General features: G+C 48.4%; 2 protein-coding genes across 3 annotated transcripts in view; both read right to left on the bottom strand.

Annotated features, from left to right (window-relative positions):
* Window positions 1-1,513: 1,513 nt before the first annotated feature.
* DKK1 (dickkopf WNT signaling pathway inhibitor 1) lies at window positions 1,514-3,390 on the bottom strand. Its single transcript, XM_055720671.1, has 4 exons — window positions 3,142-3,390; window positions 2,888-3,044; window positions 2,672-2,782; window positions 1,514-2,545 (listed from the first exon to the last, which is right to left on the bottom strand). The coding sequence occupies exons 1-4, from the start codon at window positions 3,331-3,333 to the stop codon at window positions 2,295-2,297; spliced, it is 711 nt and encodes a 236-aa protein (XP_055576646.1). The 5' UTR covers window positions 3,334-3,390; the 3' UTR covers window positions 1,514-2,294.
* A 2,376-nt stretch (window positions 3,391-5,766) lies between these two features.
* Window positions 5,767-14,676, bottom strand: part of PRKG1 (protein kinase cGMP-dependent 1) — a 508,935-nt gene continuing 500,025 nt past the window's right edge. For both annotated transcript variants that reach the window (XM_055721117.1, XM_005446262.4), the window contains exons 17-18: window positions 14,136-14,202; window positions 5,767-9,936 (exon numbers count right to left, since the gene is read on the bottom strand). In XM_055721117.1, coding sequence (XP_055577092.1) covers window positions 9,838-9,936; window positions 14,136-14,202 — 166 coding nt within the window. In that variant the 3' untranslated portion in view covers window positions 5,767-9,837. The remainder of the gene's footprint in view (window positions 9,937-14,135; window positions 14,203-14,676) is intronic.

Here is a 14,676-nt window from a genome sequence, read left to right as displayed (position 1 = left end):
AAATGCCTGCAAGGATGAAGTTGGGCATGATGATGACAAGATGTCCACCTGAGCACCCTTGCAAGTGGGCAAGATTTGATATAACATGATTCTGAACAAAAAAGGTATGTAATTGATATTTAATGCCCTATAAGTGTATTTTTCACTGCCTTGAAAGATGTCAAAGCTGTGTTGGTCTGTCTGGGAAGGAGAGAGTACTATAACTGTATGAAGAAAAAACCTAAACCTAATGACACTATTTTATATGTACTGGGGATAAAATATGCCACTGTTTATGTCAGACCTGAACTTCTCTAAGTAGTTACTGATGCTTTTATTCATAGCCAGGTACCTTCATTGCTCTAGTGCCATTGACTATTACTGAGCATAATCATCATAATTATTAAATATGTTATGAGATAGTAATTTTTTAGATGTATCTATTAATAAAAAGTATTTTAAAATGTGTATTTCTAAAATTTTTTTTAAGCTTTGCACAATGATTAAAGCATTAAACTCAAGCCTTTGAGTCATGAACTCTTTCAGGGGGCTGCTTCAAACCCCAGCTCTTGCTGCAGCTCCAGTGAAAGCTGTTCCCGAGCGCAGACCCAGAGGGTGAGACTTAAATGTGCTGTCCAGCAACATCGCTGCAACCTGCAGATCGCCATTTAGCTTATGGCATGCACAGCTTGGGTCACAGTCGCTCTAGCCATAGCAGCCTTCCTTGGTTGCTGCAAATAGTTCCATGGGCACAAACATCCCTGTGCATTTAGGTGGTTTAAGAAGCATCAGTGCTTTACCTTCTGGTTTGGGGCAGCTCTGGCTGTTCTCAGCCTGCCCAGATACTACCCAGCCTCGAAAAGAGCCAGAGCGAAGCTGAGAATGATCCCTCACCCATGCAAGAGGAAGGCTCGTTTTTAAGTGTTTGCCTCTACATGGGGCTGGGTGCGCCCTCCTTCGTGTTTTCTGTAGCTGTGGGCTTGGTTCAGCACCAGCTGGTACTTGCAGACTCCTGCAAACGCGGTGGTTTGGGTTTGTATTCAGTAACCCACATACCAGTGTAGTCCCCAAGGTCCCTAAAGAGGCACCAAACACCAACGAGCATGCTGCATTTTAAAACAAGACGTGGCACAGTTGGAGCATCCCTGTAAATGGGACACAGTGCCCTCAGAGCCACCCAGGGATGTGCTGCATTGCAGTCAGGTTTGGACTTTGAGTACAAAGCCCATTTGAGTTGAACAGGGAGGACTCCAGCATGGTTTTGCATCCCTAACACTGTCCCCAGACTGCAGGGAGGCCACAGGCAGCCTGCCAGGCAGGCACAGGACATAGTTGCCAGTACTGCACTTGCTGCCCACCAGCCCCATGCTGCATGACACAGCCCCCACTCTTGCTCAATGCACATTTACAAACCACTTGCAATAGGTGGACAGTACTAGAAGCTAAAGGGAGTAGGGAACAAAATGCATGCTCACTGCTTTCCCTCCCTCCAAGCCACCAGAAGGGAGAAAACTGATAGCGACAGGCTGCAAAGTGAATTGAAAAATGAGTCTTTATTGTAGACAGAGCAAACGTTGCGCTGATGGAGCGGTTGAGATCACTGTGCTCCTCAGCACCCATCCCGTGGTCAGCCACACACTGCAGTCCAGCACAGCCCCGCCACTGATCCTTTGCTTCCCTCCTTACCCCATGACAAAATTGTGCAGGAGGGTGTTTTGCTGCTGCCTGCCCTTCCTGGAGCCCCGGCCGTAGTGCCCATCCTTGGCCCAGCATCTGGTGGCCTGAGAGTATTGGTGGCTGCAGTGGCACACCAGAATTCCTAAAAAGCAGCTGAATAAATAGCAATAACCCAAACAGCCTTTCCCATGGGGAGCCGGCAATGAGCTGGCTCACTCCCCCCCTCCCCCCCCTCTATGGGCATTCCCGCTCCAGGGCACATCTCCACTCCCGTGGGGTGGGGAAGGGACCACGGTGGCCACACACAGGCAGGGACGTGCAGGCAGCTCTGACCGATTTTAATGAACGGTTTATTCGCTCACAAACATATGGTCGCATTCCTTTGACCTAGATTTAAAAACCCAGTGTGTACAAAGTCACAGTCACGGCTTGGAAGAGCGCAAGGCAGCACCCTCAGGAAAAAGAAAAAAAAAAAAAAGTCATTAAAAGTCCCGGCGTTATGTACAGCTAAGTGCCAGCTCGAGTATTCACAACACAGTAACATACTGCAATTAGTCGCTTAGAAGTAGTTCCTTTGAGAAACAAGCTTTTGTTCCGGCGGGGCCGGAGTCTGTCCCGTCCCGTCCATCCAGCGATGCTCAGTGCCGCTGGCAGGTGTGCAGGCGGGAGGCATCAGCCGGGCCGTGCTCTCGCTGCAGGCGGCACGCCAGCCCCTCGGCGCACTGGCACCGCTGGAAGATCTCCAGGCTGTGGGTGCCTTTTCGCCGGTGCCGGGTACACACCTGCCCTTCCCGCAGCACTGGCTTGCAGATTTTGGACCAGAAGTGACGGGCACAGCACAGCCCAGCCACGCAGTCCGACGAGCGCAGGCAGAAGTCCCCCTCCTCACCTGTGTGGGGACAGTGTGGCATGTGCTCAGCCCAGGATGCTCCTGCGGGGGTGGTGGGGCAGGGCGGGCATCCCCCCCCCGAGGGCAGTGGGGCCCAGCGAGGGGCAGCGGGGTCACAGCACTTACCTTTGGCAGGGGGGAGCCAGGCAGGAGCCGGCGTCCGTCGGGGCAGAGCCTCAGTGCCGATCTCATCCAGCTCGGCGGCCCCGTGGGGAGGCTCCGGGGGGGTGCAGAGCCCTGCGGGAGGCAGAGGGGCGGCTGTCAGCCACGGGTGGGACCCCGAGACCCCCTCCGCGGCACCCCCAGGGTGTGACCCCCTCCCCTGGCCCCGCCGCCCCTCACCGTTGCTGCAGGTGGTGCCGGGGCAGCACATGGCGTCGCGCAGGCAGCGCTTGCGGCGTCTCCGGCAGGCGAGGCAAAGCGGGGCGCCCCCCCCGCGGGCCGCCCCCCCGCAAAACTCCTCGGGGCCGCAGTCCTCGTCCTCGGCGCAGGGGAAAGGCTGGGAGGGCAGAGAGGAGGGGGTCAGCCGGGCCGCCACCCCCCTCCGTCCCCGGTGCGTCCCCCCAGCTCCATCCCCGGTGCGTCCCCGCTCCTACCTGCCGGGTGGCAGCCGGCGGCGGCTTGTTGCTGCCGTCGAAGGGCGAGGCGGGAGCGGCGCTGGCCTCGGCCGCCCCCCCCAGGGGGGGTCCCTTGATGGCGTTGGAGCTGAGGGCACCGCCGGGCGCCGCCGCCCGCCCGCCCGGGGCCGCGCAGCTCAGCGCCGCCAGCAGCGCCACCAGCCCCCGCATCCTCGTCCCGTCCCCTCCCGTCCCCGGTGTGTCCCGCCGCTGCAGCAGCTCCCGCGGTCCCCGAGCAGCAGCTACCTGCGCTGCCCGCAGCCGCCTTTATACCCCCGGGGGCTGCCTCCTGCGCCCGCCCCCTCGGGGAGGAGGGCACGGCGGATGGGATTTCAAAGGGCCCCCGGGGGGTTGTGCCGATGAGCCCCCAACCCCCCCCACCCCCGCCCCGAGGGCTCCGTCATTGGCCGCCGCCCGGGAGGGGGTTTCGCAACGGCGAGGACAGACAGACACAGACACACAGACACGCACACACCACACCCCCCCAGTGACAGCTCCCCCGGTCCCCGGACAGATGCTCTGCACGCCCCGACGCCGCCGCTGTCTCCAGCCGGGTGCGCCGCCTCGCCCGACGGGGGGAGCTGGGAAAGGGGGAAGAGGGGCTCGCCATGCAGCCCCCCCAGTAGCTGGGAGCCGCGGTGGGGTGCAGCGAGCCCCTCCCGCCCGGCGGCAGAATCGGGCCTTTGGTGTCCTATATGTCTGCGCCCACCCGCCCCCCGCGCCCTTCCTGGCGCCAGCGCAGCTTTGCAGGAAGGGAGGGGGCCGCTCGGCGCCCCCCCGGCCCAGTGTGTGTGTGTGGGGGACGGGACACGGCGGGGGCTGAGCCCTGGCCCGCGTCCCCCCGTTGGTGTCCCCCCACTCCCAGCTCCTGCCCTCGCACTCGCCTGACCCCAGCCTGGGCAGCGCCGCCGCCGGGACGGGGGGCACGCTGCCGGGGGGCGCTCCCGGGGCCTTTGATGCGGGGAGATCAAAGGGGTCGCCCCCCCACCCCTCCCCGCCGTCCCCGCACCGGCGCCCTCGGGGCGCCGCGAGCCCCCAGCCCCGCCCCGCCGGGGCAGCGCTGTGCGGCCGGCACCACGGCGCCCCCTGGCGGCCAGGCCGGGGCAGCGCCGCCCGCCCGCCCCCGGGAGGTTGTGCAAGTGCAGCGGCAAACCCCAACTGATTAAATCGGGTTTTCACGATGACGGCATAATGGTCCTTTTATTTATTTATTTATTTTCTTCAGGACGGGTTTAAAAGAAAATACGGGCAAAAAGCCTAAACACCGCAGCGCTGCCCCAGCCCACCATACACGTTTATTCCTCTGAGGGTGGGCAATTCCAGACGGTGCAGCCCTGCAATTAAAACCCCAGCAGCGCTCACCCACCTCCAGCACAACGGGTATCGCTGTCCCTCTGCAGGGAGCTGCTATCAGGTATTTCAGGCCCAAGAGGCTCAAGCCAGGCTAATAATTGCCTGGGAAAGTTTCGGCAAGCACCTAATGCAGGTGCTGGCAGAAGTGGTGCTGCTGAGTCAGCGGCCAGCGGACATCCCCGCCACACTCGGGCGAACCAGTGCCTTGCTATTTTTATCCTGCAAGAATGAGGGCGGCACCTTGCCCGAAATCCCTGTATTCCCCTTGCAGTTTCAGGTGAGGGCCACGTCACCCTGGGCTTTTTATTGTATTACTAACTTGTATCTGTGATTGCTGCATCCTGCACAATCATTCCATGATGTTTCCCAGCTGCTGCTTAGGCAATTACCAAATTTCTTTTCCTCCTGGGAAGATGTTTTCTTGCTCCTTTCTCCAGTTTTTACCAGGCTTTGTGTCCACATAGCACTGAAGTACGCACATAACTTTGACCTTGCTGAGATTTAAAGACAAGTTGCATCGCACAGGGGCTGAGCAGTTTCCCAAGGATGTATTTAAATCCATTGGGTTGGACAGAGTCTCAGCATCCTGAATGCTGCATCATCCTGTGCACAGAGGTGAGATCTTCACTGACATCCCGTGGCTGCGCTGCCATTAATGGCTATGCCTTCATCACCACCGCTTAGCATTTCCCATAAGGAATAGTGATGACAAGGACATCTTTTTTTTTTTTTTTTTTTTTGATACCGGTGTTGTTTGCAGCCACATCCCATCTAGCAATGACGTAACTCATGTTGGAAACATGGTCCTTTCCCAGCTGCATGCCCCAGACTTGCTTATATTGGCAGCAATCAAAATATAAAGTGCATTCTTCATCCCTGAAGGGTAAACATGCTGCAAATATGCTTACTGCTCAGTACGTTCACAGAGTACTCTGGGTTGGAAGTGAGCTGTGGGGGTCACTGTGCCAAGCCTGCTCAAAGCTGGACCCCCATCACCCTTAGACCCCTTTGGCCGGGCTACTTGCAGTGATGCAGGTGCTCAAATAAGCAAAAAAAAAGTAACTGCGGCCATCTGCCTTTACATCCTGCAGGAAATTTGGACCCCAGTACTAATCTCCAAATACCATACATTTTGATCCGTTACCTCTTACTGCATGTTTTAATAAATGAGAATAACCCCCCCAATTTAATCACTAACCAGAAGAACTCCCCCAAACTTGGGTTTTGCCATGGAAGAAAGTCGACACGCTGTTCAAAAGTAATTGTTTTTATTTCAACTCTATAAAGTATACAACAGGCACTCAGCAATTACAGCTGCAGGGAAAGTACAGAGCAAAACAAAAGCAGTTAAAGTTTATGAAAAAAAGTTCTTAAATCTACATCAAAAGAGTGCAACCGGCTGATGACCGGTGGATGACCGACATTTGTCTGACAAACAAAACCTCTTTCAGGTAAGAAGAAAACTGGAGAAAATAAGAATAGAAAACAAAGAGCTAGTGTAAAAACAGCGTAAACTGGGACTTGGGATGATAGGCAACTCCAAACGAAAATTTCCCCTTTTGCCAGTAAAGCCCTAAAACCACCCAAGTCTCAGTGTTACGGCTGCTTTACGCAGCCAGGGAGCTGCAGAGAATGAGGAGCTTCCAGCCTTCCACCTCAGCTCTGCAAGAGTGCTGAAGGCTCACCTCCGCGGTGGGTTGCATATAGAAGGAGTCGGGGGGGTGGAGGTGGGAAACGGATCCTGTTTTGTTGAGTGGTGCAAACGAGCTATGCTTTTGCATCGGGGCTTCAGGTCAAATAACGCAGGCTGGGTTGCACACTGAGTTGCTCGTTGTTCTTTCCAGGTGGGAGATTTCTAAAGGGGTTGTATAAGACGGGAGGTTGGCGCTGGACAGCACAATGGGTTGAATCTGCACGGCTTAGCAAAACAGGAATACCTGTATACGGACTGATAGGATGTCATATATTAATTTGACCCGCACATAACATTTATACATTTCACAGAAATGACTCTGTATCTCATTAACAGATACACAGCTCTGGTACATTGAACAGAAATAAGAGAACGACTTCATCATTTCTGTAATTCATCAATATTATATAATAAAGGCTTAGAAATTGGTAGCAGAAAGAACTGTAAAACGCAGCAAGCTAAGAAAGGACGACATTTTGAGGTGTGTTTGTCTTTCTCATGCAGCATAACACCAAATCTGTAATTTTTTTTTTAATAGGATGCCATGGATTTAAGGCACTTGCAACAATGCCAGATAGCTAGTCATGTTCTAAAACTATGGGACAGATGAGTTAACAGTACAGTTGACATAAAGTTTAATAATACTGACAATTATGACATTAATTCAAGTCTACCTTGATCTAAAAACATTACATTACAAATAAGAAAATGAAGTAATAATGCCATGGAACTCTAAAAGAAAAAGTTACATGTGTACCACAAAATATCAACACGAAAATACCTATTTACATAAATATTCGCTTGTGGTCCTGTTGTTAAATAAGAGTTTGCTATGGATAACGCAGCACTGTGAGAAGCTATGGATTGTCTGTGTCTTAATGACACCAATCTTAATACACTCATTTTAAATACAGGAGCTGATTTCCCCTTATGTAATACGCTGTCGTCCCATATATTAAACAAGGAAACAAAGAAGAAAGGACAGTAAGTGGAAACACAGAGACAATCTGTTTTTGTGAATATATATATATATATATAAAATGCAACTCAAATATATTACTTATAAATGAAGGCGTTTATCATATACATATGCTAAGTATGTTGTTCAAAGTATGCTTTAGGAAAGGTGATGAAAGTCGAGTGAGGTGTTTGATATCAAAATAAACTTATATTCAGTACAGTGCATGCTGCACGTTGCAGGTATTAATCACCGTGCCTGGCACAAAGAAAAAAGGACAGGAAAAAACCCCCAAAACTCATCAGCCCATTTTAAAACCTTCTTCCTGTAATGTTTTCATGTTGCCCCCCAAACTCATTGTGATGCTTTTTCCTTCTGGCAATCCTTTGACTGACAACTGCATCTCAGCTACTGACTATTGTCACTATGGGACAAGCTCCTCTCTACATTCTTCGATAGAAAATTACCAAACCTAACAAGTTTTCTCCTCCAATGTCGCTGCACTGTTGAGTGGAAAACCTGGGGGATGCAAGTGAAGAATTCAGCTTTCAGGCAGCTGCCTGCTTGCTAAGATGTCTAGTGATTATTTTAGCCCTAGTACTCAGCATTGGCTTTCAGTGTCTTCCATTGCTCAGATAAAGGCTGAAAAGTGTGTATTCGCCCTACATGAGTAACTCCCAGAGGATGTAGTTACTGTCTTTTCCCTATGGTTTTGAAGGCAAACAAAGTTTTAATGATTAATGAATAGTGGAAATAACCTAAAGTTACTGTACCGATGGTGTTGCCTCACCCTTCAGAAAATTAGGAAGGAAATTCAGCGGCACCGACTGGTTTCAAAGGCATCACGATGACCGAGCTCTTTAGTTTGCTGGCCAACAGCAGACATTGTCAATGCTGTCAAAGAAGGGGAGAAAATACCTTTTAATACACTCTATTAAATCACTTTCATTAGGAATACAGGAAAGAGTTGGGATTTATCATCAGGGAAATAATTTTTTACTGTTAAAACATACATTTTCCACATACTATGTAGGCAAAAGTCATATGAATGACTTTTCAGCAGAACTTGATCTTTCGACTTCCAGTGTATACAACAGCTCTTGGCAGCTCTGAGATGAAACGGGGCAGCATCTGCTAATTTTTTGCAGGAGGGTCTGCTATAGAGACTGAAAGCTGATGTTTCTTTTTGGTGTGATGCCATAAACTTTTAGTCCCATGTATATGCGACAGGCATCCAGGACAGGATTCCTCAGTTATGCCCTATAAATCAGAAGAGACTGTACTCAAGCAAAGGAAAGGCAGTGGAAGTGAGGGAAAACTGTACACACAAAACCAGTGTTTTCCCCAGATCTTTTTTCTATAGGAGCCAACCCGGCTCTAGCCATCCCCATGCCTTCAACAGGGTCACTGGGGACCCGGTATGCCAGAGGCATGGAGACTCCGCACAAACATATCCAATATCAGTTTTCCATTTAATTCCACTGACTTTCCTGTGGAGCTCCTTAGTCTGGTGAGGCATTAGGATTACATTTTTATGGGCAATGTTACAAACACAGCCAGCAAAGTGGCCCAGTACCACCTTTTATTTTAATTAGCTTTGTACTAGACATGGAAGAGAAGCAGACATGGAGACATAAAATCACCTAAGAGCGTGATGGAGAATGATGCCTCTTGCTACATATTTCTGAAATGGTGGTTGACTAAATAGGTATATTCACAGATGAGGGACGTACATAGCACCTATAAAGTACATTACGGGTCTTATGTTTTCCCTTTGGGTTCTAAAAAGGTAAAAGTTAAGCTTAGTTTTATGCCTAATAGCTAATCAATAAGACCAGTGGGCTGCTGTCACTTTATTACAGGACCATTAATGAAGCACTATTTTATATGTAAAACGGATTAATTTTATGATTTTTTCATGCAATTATGTATTTGTATCAAGGGAAAGGGGAAAAAAAAACCCAAACAAATGTCATGTTACAGTATGTTTTCAGCCATATGAGGGAAGTGACCCATATCCGCCTTAACAGGATCTAGAGCAGTTGTGCTTTTGTTTTACCAGGCTAAATAAAAATATCGCAAAAATAAAAAGGAAAGGTAACATTCAGTCTTGTCATGAATACTGCTCAGAAAGAAAAAGGACAAATTTTACCACTGCTTTGACATGAACTCTTTGACCAGTACCGTTGTGGTCCTCCCTTTGCTCCTATGCTGGCCCACAGTAGAGGCCCTGCAGAGTTTGGAGGGTGGGAGTAGCCCAAATCCTGCACTGTATTTAGCTACAGCACTTAATAAATTACTATTGATCCTACCGATAAAGCCAGTACCTTGCAGCTAGAATTAAGTGCGTCTTACATTACATATCTCTAGACTTTTATATTAAGAATGTAGCAAGATCATTGCAGTGATAGAAAACATATTTCTTTACTGGTGAAAGGCTTTGCATCAGGACCACCATGTCAACTGCTATTTTAAGTTTGAACATAAAACATGAAGAGCACTATTGTCATCTAAGCAAGAAGTCCTAATGCCACTGTAGTTACTGTAGCAGCATCAATCAAGGCATCATGGTGATCCCGAGCACTAATCCTCCCCAATTCTTTCGGTTTCGCTGGCAGCCATGTCCCAGGAAGCTGTCTTCAGCAAGGCAGAAGCAGGTAAGAGAAATACATTAAAAATCTATGTCCCATCCTGAGTTGTCATCAGGGGGTGGTTCATCACTGTCCTCTGGGAAGCTGTCAAAATTGCTTGTGTCTGTTGGAGATGCAACCTGCAGAAAGAAGAGAGTGACAAGAAGGGGTTGGTCATCAAAGTGGACCCCCTCAGACATCTCTTCATCTCACAACTGTAATCATTCAAGAGCATTTGTTGCTAACTGCAGCAAGCAAGACAAGTTCTGCATTCCACAACTCTTTTGCTGAATCCCAGGAGGACTTCCCATAGCTCCCCTACTCTAATGATCCAGGCCCTCTAGGGTCTCAAGAGCAACTGTCCTACCCATTGGTACAAGGTCATCAGAAAAGACTTGGAAAAGCCCTGGGCCTCCTCAAAGCCCAGGATTTCCAATTTATGGCTCCAGGATCCTGAATTTGAGGCTGTGAGTTGGGCCCTGCCAGCTTCGAGTTTCATGACAAGTATGGCTCAGTCTAGGAAGCTTACCAGAGAAATGCATCTTTCTAGGATGAAGGCCAAGTATGCTTCTTATTTGGAAATAATATAATTTAAAATGTACCATAGCTAGATAATTCCCCGTTTTTTTTTCTTTTTATTTTTTGCTTTACAATGGTGACTGAAGCTTTCTTACAATGAGACCCTGACACACTCAATGCAATTTAAAAAAATGAAACAACACACAAACAGACCAGGAGCTCTCCAGACCAAAATAATCAGTGTCTTACTTGAGAAAATCAGTACTTTAAGCTGTATCCCAAGTAGCCAGCGCAGGCTGGAGGGCACTGCACTTGCCATAGCAGTGCTGGGCAGGAAACACTTGCTGTATTTTTTAGCTGTTTCATGTGTGTAGCTGGTGGGAAGGCCGCAGCCAGAGGCTAACCTACAGTACAGGAGATATACTCAATACTGGATGCTGCTATAAGCCTTGGGAAAAGACTATATGATCAATGAGTGCTCCAACGTCAGCTCTAAATTTAATTTGCTGCCCAGCTGCATCAGCATTTTCCTGCTGCTGAAAACATCTTGGGGAAAATTAAGATTCTTGAATACCCAACTAATTTTGAAAAAACCAACAATCTGTAAAAGATTACTGGAGTACTACAGAGTGATGAGATGCTTCACCGTGTACTGAATACTGGAATTTAATTTCTTTTGAGTTATCTGGATCTGTTTACTTTGTTGGTGTTCCTTCACCCTTCGGGTCCTCACCCTTGGAGTGCTCCACACTCACTCTCCTCCATAGTGCCATGGGCTGGACCACATATCTCTCTTTCTCTCAGCCCACCCCCTGTGAGCTCTCCCTCTGGGAGCAGAATTTCTGGGGATGTGCGTACAAGATACAAGCTACCAAAGTGTATGAGATGCAGCTGGTGTGTCCATTCACTGAGGATGTGCACAAGCTGCAGATTCTTGCGAAAGCCTTTCAGCAGTGATAGTGCATAAGCGGACTGCACTGGGTGAAAGCATCTGTGGAGTTCCTCAGGGTTCCTTTGCAGGTGTCCACTCTGGGAGCACCTCGCAGGGCAGGCACATTTGGAGCTCTGGTTAGATGAGGCTTGAAGGGAAATAAGTCCTGCTTTGGGAAATAGATTGCCTTTTCATCTGACAAAACAGAAAGGGTGAGTACATCCAACACCTCAAATGTAGAGGGTTTTCTTTTTCTTAGAAGAAATATGATTTGGGTTAGATGACTTGTTACTCTGCTGACTGACATTATGTGATGCTAATGCTGTTGTGTGCGATTCCCCACAGCTCTGAGGCCCAGGTCACCTACATGGCCTGCAGTTCTTCAATGTCAGAGACATGGGAACCAACATCTCTTTCAATGCCCTCTCCAGACACTCTGTATTTACTTCCTGTCCATCCATGAAGATAAAGTGCAAACATCAGCTTTCTGGTTGCTTACCAACATAAGGGCTTGAGATGAATTATGGTTCAGAGATCTGCAGGTCTTTCTCAAATGCAAGAGCTGTGATGCAAGACAAGGGCATCTTTGGAAGAGTGAAAAGCTTGTAAAGACAGTTACTCTAACAGATTTCAGCTGTGGTATCGATGCTCAGCTGCTTCTTGAAGTAGTGTCCTAGCAGCAGTTTGTAAATTGAGACCTTTCCTAAAATCCCAGAGAGTAAGAGCTAAGAAGCAGCTTTTGATTGCCTCACTGGTAGTACCATGTAACTGCTAATGAGGGTTAAAGTGCTGGGGAAGGGCTTTTCACTTAAAAAAACCCCACTAGTCTTTATGTTTAGCCCTGCTGGGTCCTTTACAGATAAGAAGGAAAGGTGCTGTGATTGAAGGAAAAATGGATGTCTTCCCCCAGAGCTATGTATTTTGGGTCCCTCTTCAGATATGGCTCTTACTGGCAGTTGGGACTTTTGCCAAAGCAACTGAAAAACTTGTGGAAAACAAGGCTGAGCAGGACTGACAGCTTTGGGGTTGACAAGATTCACTAGTTAACAGAGGCAGGTTTTGGAGAGGATCTCTGGTGTATGTCTAGGGAAGATATTACTCCTAAGAGCTCTAAAAGAACGAGCTCTGTTGAATGGGGATGAGGGCATTGTGAGGCTGTCAGCATTGAGCTGTCCTGGAAGCGGGAGTCATCTGAAGAGGGAATGCTCCCATCTATTTCAGACAGCCTTGACGGTGGTGTGCTGGCCAAAAAGAGCGACAGCAGATCAGTCTCTTGGGAGCAATCACAGATGTGTTCCTTGGTAGGATGTCACCAGTCCCACGAACATACAGCCTTGATGATATCAAGAAATAACGCCAAAGAAGTGAACTGGGTGCTCACACAATCTTTTTCTCCTACTGCATTGGACCTAACTGAAAAAGCAAAGAATGTGTGATTTCCTGCACAGCAGGTTGGAGAGTGGCTTTCCTCTAGGCAATGCCAAAGGAGCAGAGACCATTTCTGGTGGTGGAGCACACTCCCAGCTTGGTGACATCAGGGAGTAATTCATGCCCACGGGGAGCAGATACTGCTGAAGTCACTGCTGCCAGTTGTGCTGTTTGAGGGTTAGACATGCAGGGTCCACATGTATATTGGGTAAAAGCAGTATTGGAAATGCTCTTATTAAACTAAAAATCCACTAAAAATGATCAGAAAAACATACTGGGGCATTTTCAGGCTACACTGACATCCTGCACATGGAAACCAGAAATTGTAACTGGATGCAAAGGAGCAAGCTTTATTTTATTGTCTGACTTGAGATGTGGTGAACAGTACTGCTGACAAATTCATAATCACTAAAAATAGGCTAAACAGAAAAAACGCACAGTTTTGATTTATAAAACATTCATATGCTCTTTGGGCATCCTGCTTTAGGCAGGTATTGGCAAAGTCCTGCTTTTGCCCACTGACTGCCAGTAACTTCTGCAGCCCATAGGGCAAAAGGGAGGCAGTAAAACCTTCTTGCTCTTTCATAGCTGCTAAGGTAACTTTGGGATGGCAGATTTAGCCCCGGAGCTGTGCCTGCTCTTGCTGCAGGAGGTGCAGGACCATGGGCGGACAGAGCAATGGGGTGCAATTAAACACAATTGCTAATGTCATTCTCTCCGTGATCCTGCTGGAGAGGAATGGAGAGAAAGGGATTAAGCTGAAACAAGGAGGGGAGGCTGCAGAACAGAAGGGGCCAAGGTAATTTCTATCAGCTAATCCTGTTTGGTTTCCCTTTGCAGCAGGCTTTGTGGGTAAAGAGCTCACAAAGACATCAAAGGAAGAGCTTTGCTCTAAAGGAAAATGAATTGAGCTGTCCCTCTGTGTCTGCTCCCAGTTAAACATAAACTAGATGGTAACAGAGCTTTTCATGTAGGACATAGACGCAGGAAAAAAAGGGTGAAAAGCACAAAAGAAAAGACAGAAGGGAAGGTTAATGCAAAAGAAAAGGGAGAGGGCATACAAATCCTGCTTGCCTCACCAAAAAAAATAAAAGAGAAGGAAAGAGGACACATCTGAGAGAAGAGGTGAAAGTGGCAGCTCTCCACTGAAATGTGAAAAGTAGATGAAGAAACAAGTGGAGCAGGTGAGAAAGAGAAAAATGCATAGTAGTGAGTGATCCTGCCCTGATCTCCTGCTGCAAAGGGCATTTCATAGCAGCCATGCCCTCCCCAAACTCCCTTCTCTTGGAAGAGACTGCCCAGAAACCAAGTATAGCTGGAAAAGTCTCTTCAAACATCTCCAGAAGAAATAAAGCACATGCTGTTGCCACTCAACTACAGCTCACTACTGCCTGAAGCTCACAACATTCATTCAGAAGAAACTTATTTTCCATGAAGCAGAAAATAAGTAGGAAAACTTACACTTGGTATTATAGGAGGTGTCAGTGTCCCTTTTCGTAACCCTTCCCAGTTAAAGCCTTCAAACCATCTAGAAGGGAAGGAACAGTGAAACAATTAGACATGTGGTGAAAATCTCTCTATGCAAAAAATCAATTGCTTAAATTGCTTAAATTGCTTAAATACTGGGTTTCATCTCCTGCAGTTGTCTTCTTCAAATTGTCCGATCAGCCTTAATAATTTTTCCTGTCATCTTTATATATGTTTTTGGGGACTGAAAATGAAGCATGTGTAGCAACCCAGTGGTGATACCATGGCAAGTACAAATTACCAATGCTCAGAAGAAAAACATTCCTTACTGCAGATGTCCTGGCAGCTGCTCTTTCCGTTCTATAGCGTTGATCCCTCCCATATGTCCCTTCTTTGTATGAGATTGGGAGCTAAGGGCATGCACAGGGATGTCCTTCTCCTGGTTTGGGCACCTCAGGTGTGCTCAACCTCCAGCAGCTCAGGTGGGTAGATGAGCCCCTGAGCTAAGCCTTCAACCTGTCCACAAAAAATGCCC

The sequence above is a fragment of the Falco cherrug genome, chromosome 9 (genome assembly GCF_023634085.1).
Source record: "Falco cherrug isolate bFalChe1 chromosome 9, bFalChe1.pri, whole genome shotgun sequence".
NCBI lineage: Eukaryota > Metazoa > Chordata > Aves > Falconiformes > Falconidae > Falco > Falco cherrug.
The sequence above is the reverse complement of the archived record's forward strand: the minus strand, read 5'-3'. Positions and strand labels throughout refer to the sequence as shown.

Bases quoted from the DNA above. Each gene is read 5' to 3' on its own strand.
- DKK1 (XM_055720671.1), bottom strand. From the start codon at position 3,333: ATGCGGGGGCTGGTGGCGCTGCTGGCGGCGCTGAGCTGCGCGGCCCCG. The intron at 3,045-3,141 runs GTAGGAGCGGGG...CTGCCCTCCCAG, and splicing joins CGCCGGCTGCCACCCGGCAG to CCTTTCCCCTGCGCCGAGGA. The intron at 2,783-2,887 runs GTGAGGGGCGGC...TGCCTCCCGCAG, and splicing joins CGGCACCACCTGCAGCAACG to GGCTCTGCACCCCCCCGGAG.